Here is a 17,131-nt window from a genome sequence, read left to right on the forward strand (position 1 = left end):
TTTCAAATTGCTTTAATATATAATTGCACTTGTAATCACTTTCAGGTGCATCTCAATAAATTAGAATGTTGTGGAAAAGTTAATTCAGTAATTCAACTTAAATTGTGAAACTTGTGCATTAAATAAATTCATTACACACAGACTGAAGTAGTTTTAAGTCTTTGGTTCTTTTAATTGTGATGATTTGGCTCACATTTAACAAAAACCCACCAATTCTCAACAAATTATAAGACCAATAAAAAAAAAAAAAACTTTTTAGTGAATTGTTGGCCTTCTGGAAAGTATGTCCATTTACTGTATATGTACTCAATACTTGTTTTGCTTTAATTACTGCCTCAATTCAGCGTGGCATGGAGGTGATCAGTCTGTGGCACTGCTGAGGTGGTATGGAAGCCCAGGTTTCATTGACAGTGGCCTTGAGCTGATCTGCATTTTCTGGTCTCTTGTTTCTCATTTTCCTCTTGACAATACCTCATAGATTCTCTATGGAGTTCAGGTCTGGTGAGTTTGCTGCAGTCAAGCACACCAACACCATGATCATTTAACCAACATTTGGTGCTTTTGACAGTGTGGGCAGGTGCCAAATCCTGCTGAAAATTGAAATCAGCATCTTTAAAAAGCTGGTCAGCAGAAAGAAGCATGAAGTACTCTAAAATTTCTTGGTAAACGGGTACAGTGACTTTGGTTTTCAAAAAACACAGTGGACCAACACCAGCAGATGACATTGCACCCCAAATCATCACAGATTGTGGAAACTTAACACTGGACTTCAAGCTACTTGGGCTATGAGCTTCTCTCTTCCTCCAGACTCTAGGACCTTGCTCTCATCCGAAAAGAGGACTTTGGACCACTGAGCGACAGTCCATTTCTTCTTCTCCTTAGTTCAGGTAAGACGCCTCTGATGTTGTCTGTGGTTTAGGAGTGGCTTAACAAGAGGAATATGACAACTGTAGCCAAATTCCTGACACATCTGTGTGTGTAGTGGCTCTTGATGCCTTGACGCAAGTCTAGTCTATTCCTTGTGAAGTTCACCCAAATTCTTGAATCGATTTTGCTTCACAAGCCTCTCAAGGCTGCGGTTCTCTCGGTTGGTTGTGCATCTTTTTCTTCCACACTTTTTCCTTCCACTTAACTTTCTGTTAACATGCTTGGATACAGCACTCTGTGAACAGCCAGCTTCTTTGGCAATGAATGTTTGTGGCTTACCCTCCTTGTGAAGGGTGTCAATGATTGTCTCAATGAAAGAGACCATTTTGAAGACTCAGAAATCCTTTGCAGGTGTTTTAAGTTGATTAGCTGATTTGCAAGTCAGTGTATTCTAATTTGTTGAGATAGTGAATTGGTGGGTTTTTGTTAAATGTTAACCAAATCATTACAATTAAAAGAACCAAAAACTTATTCTACTTCAGTCTGTGTGCAATTAATTTATTTAAAGGGGTCATCGGACACAAAACTAACTTTTACATGTTGAATATTAATGTGTGTTGGCAGTTTGTGTACACAACCACCCTACAATGATAAAAATCCACCCAGTGGTATTTTTTTAATCTTTAAAAGTAATATCCCCTTTTTAAAATCGGGTCATTCGCAGCTTCTTGTCGTGACGGAACGCCAACAGAGGGCACTCCCACGATATAGAGGTAGATTGACATGAATGTCTTACCTTAGATCCGCCCTCACCGAGCTGAAACAGTCAGACTCTGATCGCCATTGTGTCGACTCAGGTGCAGAGGAAGACTCTAATTGAGTGATTGAGGTGTTCTGTTGTTGGATGTAATAATGAACATAGCAGTCGTCATTTGCTCCCGACATCTAAGCTGCTTAAGAGGTAGAGGACAACGTTACTTTAGTTTTTAAAAGGAAAGCGCCGATCCCGATCTACATATGCGTCTCTGTTCGTGTGAATCTTAATAATGTGCTCGTTGGCAAGTTTTGCCAATAAACATGGCTAAATGCAGCTAAACGCGGCTAAAGTAAACATTACAGCTCCTATTCCCTCAGCAGAGAGGGGCGGGGCGAGCAGAGCTCATTTGCATTTAAAGGGCCCATGCGATTAAATGAGCTGATATTTTGCAGAGCTGATTTTGACAAGGTAAAAGGGTGTTTTTTTACACTACTATTGAGAATTTTTAACCAAAGTATATTACAGACTTTTCATTAAGACCCTAAAGAATCATATGAACTTGTGGAAAATGGGCATCCGATGACCCGTTTAATACACAAGCTTCACAATTTGAGTTGAATTACTGAAATAAATTAACTTTTCCACGACATTTTAATTTGTATATTTATATTTTAATTTTATAATTTACCTGTATCTATCATGCAAATATGCTGATTAAATTGTTACATGGCCAAAACATGTATCAGGCACCAGTATTCCTGGTCTAGGAGGAATACAAAGGAGTAATGGCCATTTTAAGGACCTGACGGCCGCCATTTTGCAAATGGGGCCTTTCTTGGAGTCAAACTTTGGTGAACTTTTAGTATGTTTTTAAGTACATCTGATACTACTGTAAACCACTGAGAAAACTTTTGTTAGAATATTTTGGGGTCAAGCCATATTTGCAGCTGACTAAAAAAGAACTGCATGTTTAAATCTTACATTTTCATTTAGAAGTGCTCAGTCCTATTCCAGGAAATCTCCCATCTCACAAAGTTCAGTTTCAAACCTGAATCAGCTACAGATCTTTAAGCACACATAGTAATTACAGAAAAGTGTATTGCAACAGAGTTGGAACTGAATTTTGCAGGACAAATCTCTAGAATCTGGATTGAGCCCCTGTTTGAAATGATTTGAGACACTTTATCCATCACCAAAAGTGATCTTCAACCCTCATTGCTTGTGAAAATTCAACTAAAAATTAACTTTACATTATCTGATCATTAGCAGCACAAATTCTAAAAGCAAAAAGAGCAAGATATAATAAGGCGAGACACTGCAATATAACTGAAATATGCGGTAATTTGCATACATTTCTAATACAAAAATCTAAACACTGGATGAAGTGAGTTTCAGAATTCTTGTTTCATTTTTTTGACATATAGAGTCAAATGATTTTACAGAAGGAATTTGGGGTATCTCATTTTGTCACTCAATAATTCAGAAAATATATTTTTTTTTTTTACAGTTTTTGGGGGAATAAAATGTTGCAAATCAAGCAAATTAAATATGAACAAATCCCTCTGTAAAAACCTTCAGGATATAGTCAGGAATAAAAATGTGAAGTCTGGGGTGTGTAAGTGCTACTGAATTGGATATTTATGACTCAGTCTAGGAGAAAAAACTCATTTTGAGAAAACGGCCTTTAAAAATATGCATTGTAATTGAAATCTATTAACACAAATAGATAAAGTGCTATAAAAGAAACACTTAGCAGTGTGTAGGATGTTCTCTTTCCACTAGTCTCACACTTTATGAAAAACCAAAAGGCCCAAAATCTCAAACTTGACAGGTACATGAAAAAACAGTGTTTCTGTCTGCAGATTAAAATCAAAATATTGTAAAATTAAAGTATTTTAATTAAAAATAGTCAAATTGCTGTGTGTAAACGGTAAGCAAATAATAAAGAAAAAAGGACAAGCACAAATCTTACATTTCTTTTTGAAAATGCTTTATTAAACTACCTCTATAAATACAACAATGCCAAAAAAGCTTTAAACAAACAATGCGAAATAGAAAACAGCTCTAAGTAGACCTAAAAAAAAGGAAAAGATAAGAATATTTTGGCAATAACATTCTACATTATCTAAATGTCCTCTGGCGAGGTCAACTTGTCTTGTTCATTTGTCTTTTAGTAACAAGAAACAAGTCTAAAAATGGAGGAGAAAAAAAAAAACGCTACACATGTAGTGTTTATGAAATGATCGCAAAAGAAAGAATGCTTTGCCAATGAATGCATGATCAATTTGGGTCAGTATTGCTCCACACTGGCAACTTAAAGCCACATTTATATCTCCATACATACACACATTCGCATTAGTTGAACACTTTGGCAAAAAAATAAAAAGTCGTTTTTGTTTGTTAAACTCTCTAAAGCACATATAATGAGATGGAAAATCTTCTTAAAATATATTATAGCATTTCCTCTTACTTCATACACAAAAACATTGTACTGTATATATTAAATATATCCTGACTGCTTCGCTCATAATAAAAGATTAGATAACAGACAGAGGAAAAACTACTGGGGATGGTTCACTTTTTTCAAAAACACACAGATATGCCATATCCGAGAGAGAGAGATTGTCCTCAGTGTGTAAAAAACGCGTCTCTAGCTTACGTGATGTGTCATTCTTTGTTTGGTACATTGTGAAGTTTTCCCCAAACTTTCACTCAGTCTCTTCTAAAAAACAGGCTATACTTAATAAAACATCAACTCTGTTAGAACATGAAACACATGAAAGCATAATACAACATAAAGCAGCACTCTAACACTCAGAGCCCCCATAGAAACAGAAAAAAACTTGACTTTCTGAAAGAAAATAGGACAGAAGAGGCACTGTGGTATCAAAAACAGTGTTTAAGAGGTCACTTGACAGACAGCAGTCTGAATAAAGGCACATGTGACATGTGGCAGTCCTAGAGAAGGCATAGTGGTGGCGTACAGCAGTCTTCAAAAGGACATTAATGTGATATACAGCAGTCATGGAAAAGACAATGAGGATATTAACAGGTTCTCTGAGCTCCCTGGTTTCAGTTTGGTCCAGTTCATATCTAGGAGTATCAAAATACCCCTAAAAAGACAAAAGTGCCTGCTCACACACATATTGTGAAGCATATACATACACAAGAACTTCTAACACCCTAAAATGTTTAAGTGCACCTCAGAACAGTCGTCATTGCTAACACATACCATACTACAGTAGCTCCATGGAGTGTGATCTACAAAAACGCAGGGTTAGAACTACAAAAGAAACAAACTACATAACTCAATGGAATATCTATAGGGGGGGGGGGGGGGTGAGAGGATCGCGCCATTAACCTGATTTTATTCTGCAACTCAAGGTCTGCAACTCAAGACCGTTAATAAACAACACGAACATAATTGGTTCAGTGGTAAATGGGACAGTACTTCAGGTGTAATTTGTATTAATGGCACAAAAGCGGATATGAGGGAGCCCGTGTTCTCCTAATGATGCACATAAGACTTCACAGGACTGGATGCTGGGAATCACAGTAGTGGTTTGGAAAAATAAGGGTTGGTCATCAACTAACACAACCAGTACAAGTAAGCAGAACTAAGCCATCATAAATAATGCTGTATCTTCAACCCAGCTACTTTTTTGTCAGTCCAGTTTGTGCTTTTAAAGCATATTAAAGGGATATTTCAACACAAAAATTCAAGTTCTGAAAATCATTGGAAACCTGTATGTATGGAAGCCCATTTCCGCCACTGAATAAAAAATAAAAAAAAGGTAATTGCGACTTTTATCTTACAATTCTGATTTCTTCCAATTTCGAGTTTACATCTCACAATATAAAACAGATATAAAAGCACAATTGCAAGAAAAAAAGTCAGATATAAACTGACTTCTTGCAATTTTGAGTTTACATCTCACAATTTTTTTCCCTCATAATTACAACTTTGTATCTTGCAATTCTGACTTTTTTCTCGAAATTGTTAAATATAAACTTGCAATGGCGAATTATTTTAGTCCAGTAATTATTAAGTCCATTTCTGAAGAGAAAAAAAAGACTGATATGTTCACAGAATTGCGAGTGTGTATCTCGGAATTCTGACCTCATTTTTTTAGAATTGCGAGTTTTTATCTCGGAAGTCTGACTTTATAACTCGCAATTGGGAGTTTATATCACGCAATTGTGACTTTTTTCTCATAATTGTGAGTTTATATGACGCAATTCTGACTTTATTTCTCAGAATTGTGAGTTTATATCTCGCAATTGCAAGAAAAAAAGTCAGAATTGTGAGTTTGTATCACGCAATTCAGAGAAAAAAAGTCAGAACTGTGGGATAACAAGTCGCAATAACCTTTTTTTATTTTTTATTCAGTGGCGGAAACAGGCTTCCATATGTATGACTGTCTTTCTTCTGTAGAACACAACAAAAAAAGATATTTTGGAGAACGTTGGTAACCTAAAAGTTTTGGTTACCATTGACCTCCATTGTATTGTATATGTTCCATTGAAGAAAGCATGTTATACAGGTTTGGAATGACATGTAATTTCATTTTTGGGTGAACTATCCCTTTAACAGGGAACAAATGTTATCCAGCATGTATCCCACTCACTGAAAAAAACTTTTTCCAGTTTTTCTTGAACACTTATTTTGCCTCTGAGAATGTGAATAAAAACAGTGTTTGTCTATCTTCCAGTTTAGAGATGAACAATATCCTCTAGACAACAACAACATCTTCAAACCAACTAAACAGTACAATCTCAAAATAATCTAAATATAAAAACGCATAAGCAATAAACAGTTAAGGCGAGAAAACAGAATGCAGGTATTTGCATATAGACTCGTGTGCAGGAAACCCAGTGGACGGAAGATTCCGACGTCTTCAACACATTTTGCAAGTATGTGTTATAAACTTAAAATACGGCATTTTCACGAAACACTTTAAGTCTTCTACTTCTGTGGTTGTTGAAGTTCCTGCTCAGCAGTTTTTTTTGTTCTTCATAAAACAAAAGTAAATGCACTAAAGTATATTAAATATGTTCTTTTTAAAGTTGACAAATACTACATCGTTCCTTCAGTATTCTTGTGGCCATGAATGCAGAGGAGTGTGCGGCGACAGGAACGCTCTGGCTCACGATTCTCAGCTGGAGCGTGTGGGGAAGACGGTGATATGTCAGTAGGTGTGCTTCTGCTAGTCTTATTTTAGATTACTTCATATGAACATATCACTCGAGTCAGTCCACAGCTGTACTGGTATTCAGCTAATATACAAGACCTCTGATAAAATATGCGAGAACAGGATTTGTCATTCATTCAGTCGTGTGATGGCTTTGGAAATCAGCAAGTGTTGTCAATTCCTTTAGGAAGTCGAACTGACAGACTGCTTCCTATTGATCTAAGGGGAACATAGGTGAGGTTCTGGTCACATTGCAGGGTTTGAGTCCATAACTTATAACACCAAAGTCTACCTGTCTTTGTAAGTTAATCAGTAGCATATAAAAGTGGTTTTGGTCTAGGTCATACGTCTGGATTAATAAATGTGGGCTAGAGGGGCTGATGAAGTTGTGAATAAATTTAGCAGAAATCTACATCCTTGCTGCCAGTATCTAATCTAAAGGCTTCCAGGGAGCTTCACACGAGTCAGAAGGGGTTAGTTTTGTTGTATGTCAGTTTCACTCTGCGTGGTTCAATTAACCAGCAGACCTCATAGATGTAGCGTAAATGTCTGATGGCCTGTGGCGATGTGCTGTGTGTGCTTGTAAGTCATTGTGATTGATGCTGTGAGTATCTCAGTAGGTCTGGTATACATCATGAATGGGCATCTGGAAGGTGGCGGCGGCAGGGAAGGCCTGGGGCATGTACCCTGCGTACCCTCCGTAGGTTGCGGCGGCTGCCACAGCAGCGTTCTTCTGGAGCGCTGCCAGCGTGGCGTTGTTGGCGTGGGCGGCGATAGGCATGTAACCAGCTCCATACAGACTGGCAGCTGCGGCCGGGATCCTCTGGACATTGTGAGCCATAGCGTAGATGGGAGTTATAGGACGACCCTGTGGGATAAAGAAATAAGTTGTTACACTGTATACTAACTAGACACGAAAAAGCAACAATTAGTAAAGTGTTTTTCACAATGACCATGATAGCGGGTTGCTTGGTTTTTATTTCTACGCTGTTGTGCTGACAGGGCTTTTGTAAAAAATACAGATCATATTAACACATTTTTAGCATTTAGCATTAAAAAACTACATTGTTTTAACTGCAGACAGCCAACTTTTATTAAAACCCCATCTTGCCAGTGGTGAATTATCCCTTTTACAGTCCACTAAATGTCTTTAAATTAGTACCGTGAAAGTTTGTGTTTACATGATAAATGCGTGTGTACTATAGAAGCCCATTTTCATCACAAAATAAGAAATTAAACAAGTAATTGTGACTTTTATCTCACAATTCTCATTTTTTTTCTCGCAATTGCAAGTTAACATCTCACAATTATGACTTTTTATCTCAGAATTGTGTAATACGAACTTTACGAGTTTACGAGTTAAGTCAGCATTGCAAGACTTGCGAGATTTTATTTCGCCATTCTGACTTTATTTCTCACAATTGTAAGTTTATATCATAAAATTCTAAGAAAAAAAAAGAATTGTGAGTTTGTCTCTCACAATTTAGAAAAAAAGTCAGAATTACAAATTAAATCTCACAATTCTGGAAAGAAAAATCTGAATTGCTTGTTTATATCTTACAATTCTTTTAAAAAAAGTCAGAATTGCGAGTTTGTATCTCACAATTCTAAAAAAGTCAGAATTGCGAGTTTATATCTAACAATTCTGAGAAAAAAAGTCAGAATTGCGAGTTTATATCTAACAATTCTATTTTTTTTTGCGAGTTTATATCTCACAAGTCTTAAAAAAGGTCAGAATTGCGAGTTTATATCTCACAAGTCTTAAAAAAAGGTCAGAATAGCGAGTTTATATCTCACAATTCTGAAAAAATATGAGTTGCAAGTTTGTATTATGCAAATCTGAGAAAAAGTCAGAATTGTAATTTGTATCTCACAATTCTGAAAAAACAAATCAGAACTGCAAGTTTATATCTCACAAGTCTTAAAAAAAGTCAGAATTGCGAGTTTATATCTAACAATTCTGAGAAAAAAAAGTCAGAATTGCGAGTTTATATCTCAAAAGTCTTAAAAAAAAGTCAGAATTGCGAGTTTATATCTCACAAGTCTGAAAAAAATCTGAGTTGCAAGTTTGTATTACGCAAATCTGAGAAAAAAGTCAGAATTGTGATTTGTATCTCACAATTCTGAAAAAACAAATCAGAATTGAGAGTTTATATCTTACAATTCTAAAAAAAAAGTCAGCGTTGCGAGTTTATATCTCACAATTCTGGAAAAAAAGTCAGAATTGTGAGTTTATCAAAATTCTGCTTATCACAATTCTGGAAAAACATTGGAATTGAGTTTATATTACAATTCTAAGAGAAAAATCAGAATTGCGAGTTTATATCTCATAATTCTGGGAAAAAAATCAGGATTGCGAGATTGTATTACGCAATTCTAAGAACTGACTTATATATTAATATATATGACATATATTTCATGAATATATACATGTATGTGTGTATATTTATATATACATACACATGTATTATGTAAACACAAACTTTTATTTTGGAAGCATATAATTGTGATTAATTGGTTTGACAGCACTACTTTTAATTTTGCATTATTATTTTTTTACTTATCATGAACATATGAACATGATCTATACAGAATTCCATATATTTCCTATACAGTTGTGAAGGCGATATATATTCCATTTTGACTAGACGTTATGCATTTTTGATCAGTATTGGTATTGTATGTCTGATAATATTTGACAAATTCCATTTCTCTTTATTTCTGGCTGTTAACATCGTTTAATGTAGTAAATTCTTCATTACAGGCTGTAACATTTTATTCTCGTCGAGATTCGTTTTTAGAATTGGCCTCCTTTCAGTTCATGAGTTGGAATTTTGAACTGGAATTTGAACTGGAATTACAGGAAGTGGAATTTACTGAATGACAATTCAAAGAAATTTAAAATACTGGCACACAGATATACTTTTGTGTTTCTGTAGGGCCTATAAAACCTTCAAAATTAAATGCTATTTAAACTTTTAGAGAAATTTATCCACTTCCTTTTCTAGTTAAAAATTACACTGCAGTTACAAGAATGTCTTTGAATTTGAGTTCCAAATATACTTCCTTCAACTCAAATATTTGCTTCTGCAATTCAAATCTCTTGGATGCAGTATCACTTGGATCTTAAAGTGTAAGAAAACACTAACGCTCCAGGCTTGATCAACTTCCACACAGTTGTACAATAATGTTTTCATTGGCTGTTAAAGTGCCATCTAGCATTTTCACTTTCAGTGTGGACACACAATTCATCTTGTGGTGTTAGAATTATCTGAGTGTTATAATAACTGTAAATTTTCCTATCTGTTCAGGTGCAGGTGAGTACCTGGAAAGGCGGTGGTGTGGAGACCGCAGGTATGACAGCAGCAGTGGCCGACGCAGCTGTGGGGTCATGCTGGAGGGCCAAAGGATTTATCAGGTGCTCCACTGGGTGCATCTTCCCTTCCTCCATTAACTTAGTTGCAGGGGCAGCAGAAAACACAGCAGGGTACTGAGCACCAAGGCCTGGAAGAGCCACTAAACATATACGTACAATTAGAACAATGGTAAAAAATGTAGACTATATAGTGTACATTACATTTTGTATATTGCTATGTAAGCTATGTACTATACATGAGGAAAAATAACATTTAAAGCAGTATAGAAATGCAGGAAAGTGAAAGATAAGTCAGAAAGTGCAAGAATTATAGAGGGTAAATGCAGGAAAAAGGGAAAGACTGAGACTTACACAACCTGTCCTCATTTACAACGAGTGTATGACTCAGCTTAAGATTAGCGACAACAAAACACACCCACACACAGCCACGTACACATTGTCTTTAACACACACACATTGTCTCTATGTACAAAGACTCTTTTCATTCCCCATGTTAATTCAGACTTAAGATCAGTAGGTTTAAGTGACGTCAGAAAACTCCAGTCAGGATTTTGCAGATCTCAGATCAGAATTCAGCAAGATCAGTCAGTTTCAACACAGAGCAGCCGATTAGTAAGAAAACAAAGTCATTAAGAACCTTGAACTCAATGCCCAAACAAACTCAAACACTCTCAAAGCATTTATATTAGTGGTTTAGTTCCTGTCTTCTTGTCTGTTAATGTCCTTAATCACAGTCTATTTAGATTCAGACTGTACATTGTAATATTTAATCTGGAGGCTTGAGAGCTTTTTGAGAATTGTTTGAACATTGTATGAACAATTGAAAGAAAGCATTTAAGCAGTAAGATAAAAATCAAAAGCCTGCTTACTAGGGTAAGCAGTGACAGCTATACAGCTGTCAATAAGAAAGGAAGTTAGTGTTCCACTCCAGGCCAGTAGGGGCAGTAGAGTTTTACAAATTTATCTTTAATAACCCCTATTACTTGATTGCATTTTAGACGTAAGAGTTGAGTGTAAAACGAACTGGTTGTTCCGTTTCAGAAACATCAGTTAAAGGAGTAGTTCACTTTCAGAACAAAAATGTGCAGATAATGTATTCACCCCCTTGTCATCCAAGATGTTCATGTCTTTCTTTCTTCAGTCGTAAAGAAATGGTGGTTTTTGAGGAAAACATTTAAGGATTTCTCTCTATGGTGCCCCGAGTTTGAACTTCCAAAATGCAGTTTAAATGCAGCTTCAGAGGGTTCTAAACAATCCCAGACGAGGAAGAAGATGAGACCTAGGGGTGTCAAAATTAATAGTTTTTACGATGCATCGCGATGCAGACAAGGACGATTCGGTATCGGTTCAGTAATAGACCATAACCGGTTACTCAGTCCCAGTGCCAGAACAAGCGATCGGGGGGGCTTGTATGATTTCCTGGGAAGGGGGTTGGGCCAACGAGTTGTTGATATTGTGAGTGCACTTAATAATAGTAGTAGACCTTTTGCAGTTTTGAATGATGTATTATTCTTACCTTTATCAACAAAAATGGTGTATTTTAGGTTTCCACTGTTATTAAGAAAAAAAATGAAAGTGATTGCTCTGGCTTTTAATGTGCAGCTTTAAAGCCCGCTTTCGCTTTCACTCTCCGTGCAAACGATTGGATATGCGTCTAACCACCCACATTTATCTAGGTTAAATGTTTAAATTAATATTCTGAAATGCATCTAGTGTTTTATGTCTATAGATTTTATTTAATGCAAGTCGTGTTGATTTGAGAAGGCTAAATTGATCAAACATGCTCAACTCATTGCCGCTGACCGCTTGGTCGTCAGGTCGTTACTTTAAAAATAAAAAGCTTGAATTTAACAAACAGAAAATGTTCCAAACATATTTCTAAATTAACTTAAAAAGGGAACAAAACGAAATCTAGCCACTTTGCCATTAGAATCTAAACTGAACTCTGTTAATGGCTGCAACACGAACTCTGTTCTGTGGGACAAAGATAGGGCTCGGGTCTGAGAGTCTCAGGCTGGGCTCGTGCGGGACTTTATTCGTTCCCTCGTTTCAATTAAATAAGATCTGAGCGGTATAAGATCTTGGTTGAAATCGTATTCGGTTTAGTTTTTCACATTTAAAAGGACTATAGCGGCAGCTTTTATAGCAAAAGATATATTTAGCCACTATTAAATATAATGGAGCCGTGAGTTCCTAATCTTTTCTGAAAAGTGTCAGAGGGAATTCCCTCACGCTGACACTTTTCAGAAAAGATTAGGAACTCTGCAACAAAACCAAAGCCCAGGTATTTACTTTTGTGTATTTGTTCTAAATGTTGCTGTTGTCTTCTGTGCACAGACTTTAGTTTTGTTTGATACATTCAAGAAGTGTTTTTCTTTGAGAAGGTAAGATTAAAGTTTCAGCTCATATATCTAACTGTTTGTGTTTATTAACACAATTGTATATATTTGAAGTAAAATTGAAAAATGAGTATGCAGCGCATCGTCAATGCATCGTGATGCATCGAGATATTGTATTGAACCGAATCGATGACATGATAATCTTAATCGAACCGAACCGTAAGACCACTGTCGGTTCACACCCCTAATGAGACCCTTCTTTCCTCGGCTGTGATCGATTAGAGCCCTTCGAACCTGCATTTTGGAAGTTCAAACTCGGGGGCACCATAGAAGTCCATTATGTGGAGGGAAATCTTGAAATGTTTTACTCAAAAAACAGTTTCTTTATGACTGAAGAAAGGAAGACATGAACATCTTGCATGACAAGGGGGTGAGTACATTATCTGTAAATTTTTGTTCTGAAAGTGAACTACTTTAATTGTTCAAAAACTTAAATTTCCAAATAACGCAGTTTCGAGATTCTGTTTCAAGATTCTGCCTCCACTGGATGGAGTAGAGCACAACTGAGTTAAATTTTTTATATATGTGATTTAATTTCACACTGACTTGTGCCAGGCTTGATGCCCATTTGGTTCACAGCTGCCAGCTCTAGATTGGACATGATCTCGTAAGGTTTGTCTGGCATTTTGGCCTTTCCTTCATGGTAGCGGCTGTAAATGCCTCGGCCAGCTGAATAGCCACCAAGGTATGAGCCGCGGGGCCCTGGGCCCCTATTAGTGGCCCCAGCACGGCCACGGCCTCTCACAGTACCTGCTTGAGATACAAATAAAAGGAGGTGCTGTTCAGGTACAGAAGCACAAGGAGGCCTATACATACCTATATATATAAGTACTGGTAACCCCATGCTTGAGGTTGAGCAAAGTCATTATAGTTTTTACTGTCAGCTTTCTATTCCGCTTGAATATACTTGCTTAAAGGTTTAAGATCGAGGGGTGTGGCAGTATCACTCTTCAGCATTCTAATTCAAATTGCTGTCAGTGTGAACGCCTCTTGAGATATTTGTAATTTGCCTCCATTCTTTGAGATGGGAGTGGTGCGCGTGGTGTTTGAGCAAAGTTGAAATTAAAAGTAAAGATAAAGTTCTGTTTTAATCAGACAGGAGATGACCAAATATGTCTCAAGATTGAATACGCAATCACAATTCTTTGTTTAATTTGAAAGGGAAAAATGATCTCAGTTGCTACAAATCCAACCCAAAACCACAAGCATTTGTAATTGATGATTATGGGTTAGGAAATGTAAACACCAGATTCATATTATTAGTTTCAGTATCATACGTTTTGGGGATCTCACCTCCTCAGCCCAAAAGAATCTCAAAGTGCATGCCATCTAGTGGCCATACTATAAATGTGATTATTAGCAACAAACAAGGCAGAGCTTCTTGTTTTGGGATGCATCTTTTAAAACAGCTGTTCTCAAATGGTTTTGTTTCTGAATTTAACAATAGATACCAAGTAGCAGCCATTAGTGTGGAAAAGTAAGCAAAGTTCCTTAAAATGCATTAAAACTACCATTAACTAATATGCAAAATTATTAACATGACAAGGCTGAAGAGGAAAAGTGATTGTTTTCTAAATGTCTTTTGAAATTTCTTTCTATTCATTTTTGTCTAACCGAACCATTATCTTTATTATATTATAAAGTTAAAGTATGAGTACTCTATTGAGACAAAACTTACTTGATGAAAGTACAATTTTCCACTTTAATTGTACATAAGTGGATTCAAAAGTGGTTCAAAATTTGGCTTGGCTTCAGTGTAACTGGTAATGAAATTCAATTACACCACCCCTAACAAACCCTGAAGAAGATATCCAGGATTTTAGCACTGTTTTTCCAACATTTGAGAACCACTGTTTTGAAGGAGGTAGCCACATGAAAGTTTTGGGTTAATGGGGACATAATTATAACAATAATTGTAATTCGTCCCTTTACATTTGTTTGCACAGATCAAGTCTGATTACTTGTGTGAATATGGACTTTTATGCAAGAGAGAGTTGGAAAACAATCTAGTTCACCAACTATATTTCACTGCATGATACTCAAGGTCACCAAGAAAAATCAGTTTTTACTAACGTTTTCAGGTAATTCTGATTTTATCAAATGCTATTGCATTTCTTGAGTACATACAGTTGAAGTCATAAGTTTACATACCCCTTGAAGAATCTGTAAAATATGAATTATTTTACCAAAATGCATGTTATTTTTTTATTTAGTTCTGATCTGAATAAGATATTTCACATAAAAGATGTTTGCATATAGTCCACAAGAGAAAATAATTGTTAAATTAAAAAAAATAACCCTGTTCAAAAGTTTACATACACTTGATTCTTAATACTGTGTTGTTACCTGAATGATCCACAGCTGTGTTTTTGTTTAGTGATAGTTGTTCATGAGTCTCTTATTTGTCCTGAACAGTTAAACTGCCTGCTATTCTTCAGAAAAGTCCTTCAGGTCCCACAGATTCTTTGGTTTTTCAGCATTTTTATGTATTTGAACCCTTTCCAACAATGACTGTATGATTTTGAGATCCATCTTTTCACACTGAGGACAACTGAGGGACTCATATGCAACTATTACAGAAGGTTTAAATGCTCACTGATGCTTCAGAAGGAAAAACAATGTATTTAGAGCCAGGGGGTAAAAACTTTTTGAATTTGAAGATCAGGGTACATTTAACTGTCTTCTGGGGTGCATGTATTTAGATATTTACATTGTATAGATATTTAGGCAAAATAAGAAAAATCTACAAAATCTTCATTCTGTTCAAAAGTTTTCACCCCCCAGCTCTTAATGCATTGTTTTTTCTTACAAATACACAAAGATGCTGAAAAACCAAAAAATGTGTGGGACCTGAATGATTTTTCTGAAGAACAGCGGGCAGTTTAACTGTTCAGGACAAACAAGGGTCCCATGAACAACTATCACTAAACAAAAAAACACAGCTGTGGATCATTCAGGTAACAACACAATATTAGGAATCAAGTCTATGTAAACTTTTAACCAGGGTCATTTTAATAAATTCAACTATTACTTTCTCTGGTGGACTATATGCAAACATCTTTAATATGAAATATCTTTTTCAGGTCAGTACTAAATAAAAAATAACATGTATTTTGTATATGATCCTCCTTATTTTGGTATATTCTGCACTGTGTATGTAAACTTTTAACTTCAACTGTACATATACATATAGGATCACACTTTTTCCACTGATCAATCTGATCTGAGATAGTGAGAAGAAAAAAATTAGAAGTCCAACCTTTGATGAAGTAGTCTCGGTTGGGTCCAATGAGTGTGCTGTAGGGATACCCATAATAGGCAAGTGTATACGGGTCACACTGATACACGTAACTTTGTTGGGTGTTGTCAGTAGTTGTTGCTGCAGCCGCTGTTCCTTTCGATGCTTTCTGATAGCGGGTGTACTGCTCCTTATCCACAGGCTTGGCTAGGGTCACTTCGATACGGGAACCTTCGATCTCTGTGCCATTCAGGTTGTCCATTGCAACCACGGCATCATCTCGACTGGCGAAGTGAACAAAGGCGTAGTCTCGGATTTTTTTGACACGTTCTACGCAGCCAGGGTTGAATTGGCTGAAGGTTTGGCGTAGAGTATCCTCACTGGTCTCTATCATCAGGTTCCGAACATACAGAATCTTCACTGTTTCCATGACGTCTTCGTCGACGTCAATCTCAGGTTCTGCCCAGTCAACTGCAATCTGGTGACCCCAGAGCTGTACACATACACAGAGAAAGAGATATACACACAAGCGGTTTAAAATAAGGTAGGTGTATTTAGTAAATGTCATAGAAAGAATAGTTCAGCTAAAAATGACAATTCCTAGTCTTTATTTAACCTCATGTCATTCTAAACCTTGAGGCTGTTATTTTTTCTATAAGAATCTTCACACAGCTATTTTTCAGCAAAACAATACTTCATTGTTGTCTGTAATGCTTCAAAAAGCACAAATAAAAATGAACCATAAAGGCAGTCAATACAACTTCTAAGACTCTTCTAAGCCATTCAATAGTTTTGTGTGATGAACAGGGTGAAACTTAAGCCACTAACAAAACCTTCCCATTAAGCAAGTTGTTAACTGCTGTGATGAGATCGTTGAACCAGTCAATCAATGAGGGATTGAGTCATAGAACTCAGAATTGGATCAGTCCTATTTGTTATAAAATTAGTCAGTTTAATTTTCTTGAAGAAGAATCGTCTTGAAAGAATGATTTGTTCATGAATCTGACTGATTCAGTTCTCTAGTCTCAACTCAATGACTCACTGAATTAGTAAGTCAAGTAATGAAGCAGTGAGTCATTGAACTAGGAATCAGATCGTTCCCATTTATTATTTAATCTGTCAGCCTGGCTTGCAACAACAATCATGTGGAAAGAATTATTTGTTTTTGAATCTGACTGATCCAGTTCTGCAGTTTCAACTCACTGACTCATTGATCCAGTCTTAAAGGGATAGTTCACCCAAAAATGAAAATTACCCCATGATTTACTCACCCTCAAGCCATCATAGGTGTATATGACTTTC

General features: G+C 36.3%; 1 protein-coding gene across 4 annotated transcripts in view; it reads right to left on the reverse strand.

Moving 5' to 3' along the window:
- Positions 1–3,592: 3,592 nt before the first annotated feature.
- The window catches only part of rbm47 (RNA binding motif protein 47), a 40,834-nt gene continuing 27,295 nt past the window's right edge, over positions 3,593–17,131 (reverse strand). For 2 of the 4 annotated variants that reach the window (XM_073842341.1, XM_073842342.1), the window contains exons 4-7: positions 15,851–16,322; positions 13,138–13,344; positions 10,142–10,332; positions 3,593–7,684 (exon numbers count right to left, since the gene is read on the reverse strand). In XM_073842341.1, the coding sequence (XP_073698442.1) occupies positions 7,430–7,684; positions 10,142–10,332; positions 13,138–13,344; positions 15,851–16,322 (1,125 nt within the window). In that variant the 3' untranslated portion in view covers positions 3,593–7,429. The remainder of the gene's footprint in view (positions 7,685–10,141; positions 10,333–13,137; positions 13,345–15,850; positions 16,323–17,131) is intronic. The other 2 variants (XM_073842343.1, XM_073842344.1) reach the window with 2 other exon arrangements.

This window comes from Garra rufa, chromosome 6 (assembly GCF_049309525.1).
Source record: "Garra rufa chromosome 6, GarRuf1.0, whole genome shotgun sequence".
Lineage (NCBI taxonomy): Eukaryota > Metazoa > Chordata > Actinopteri > Cypriniformes > Cyprinidae > Garra > Garra rufa.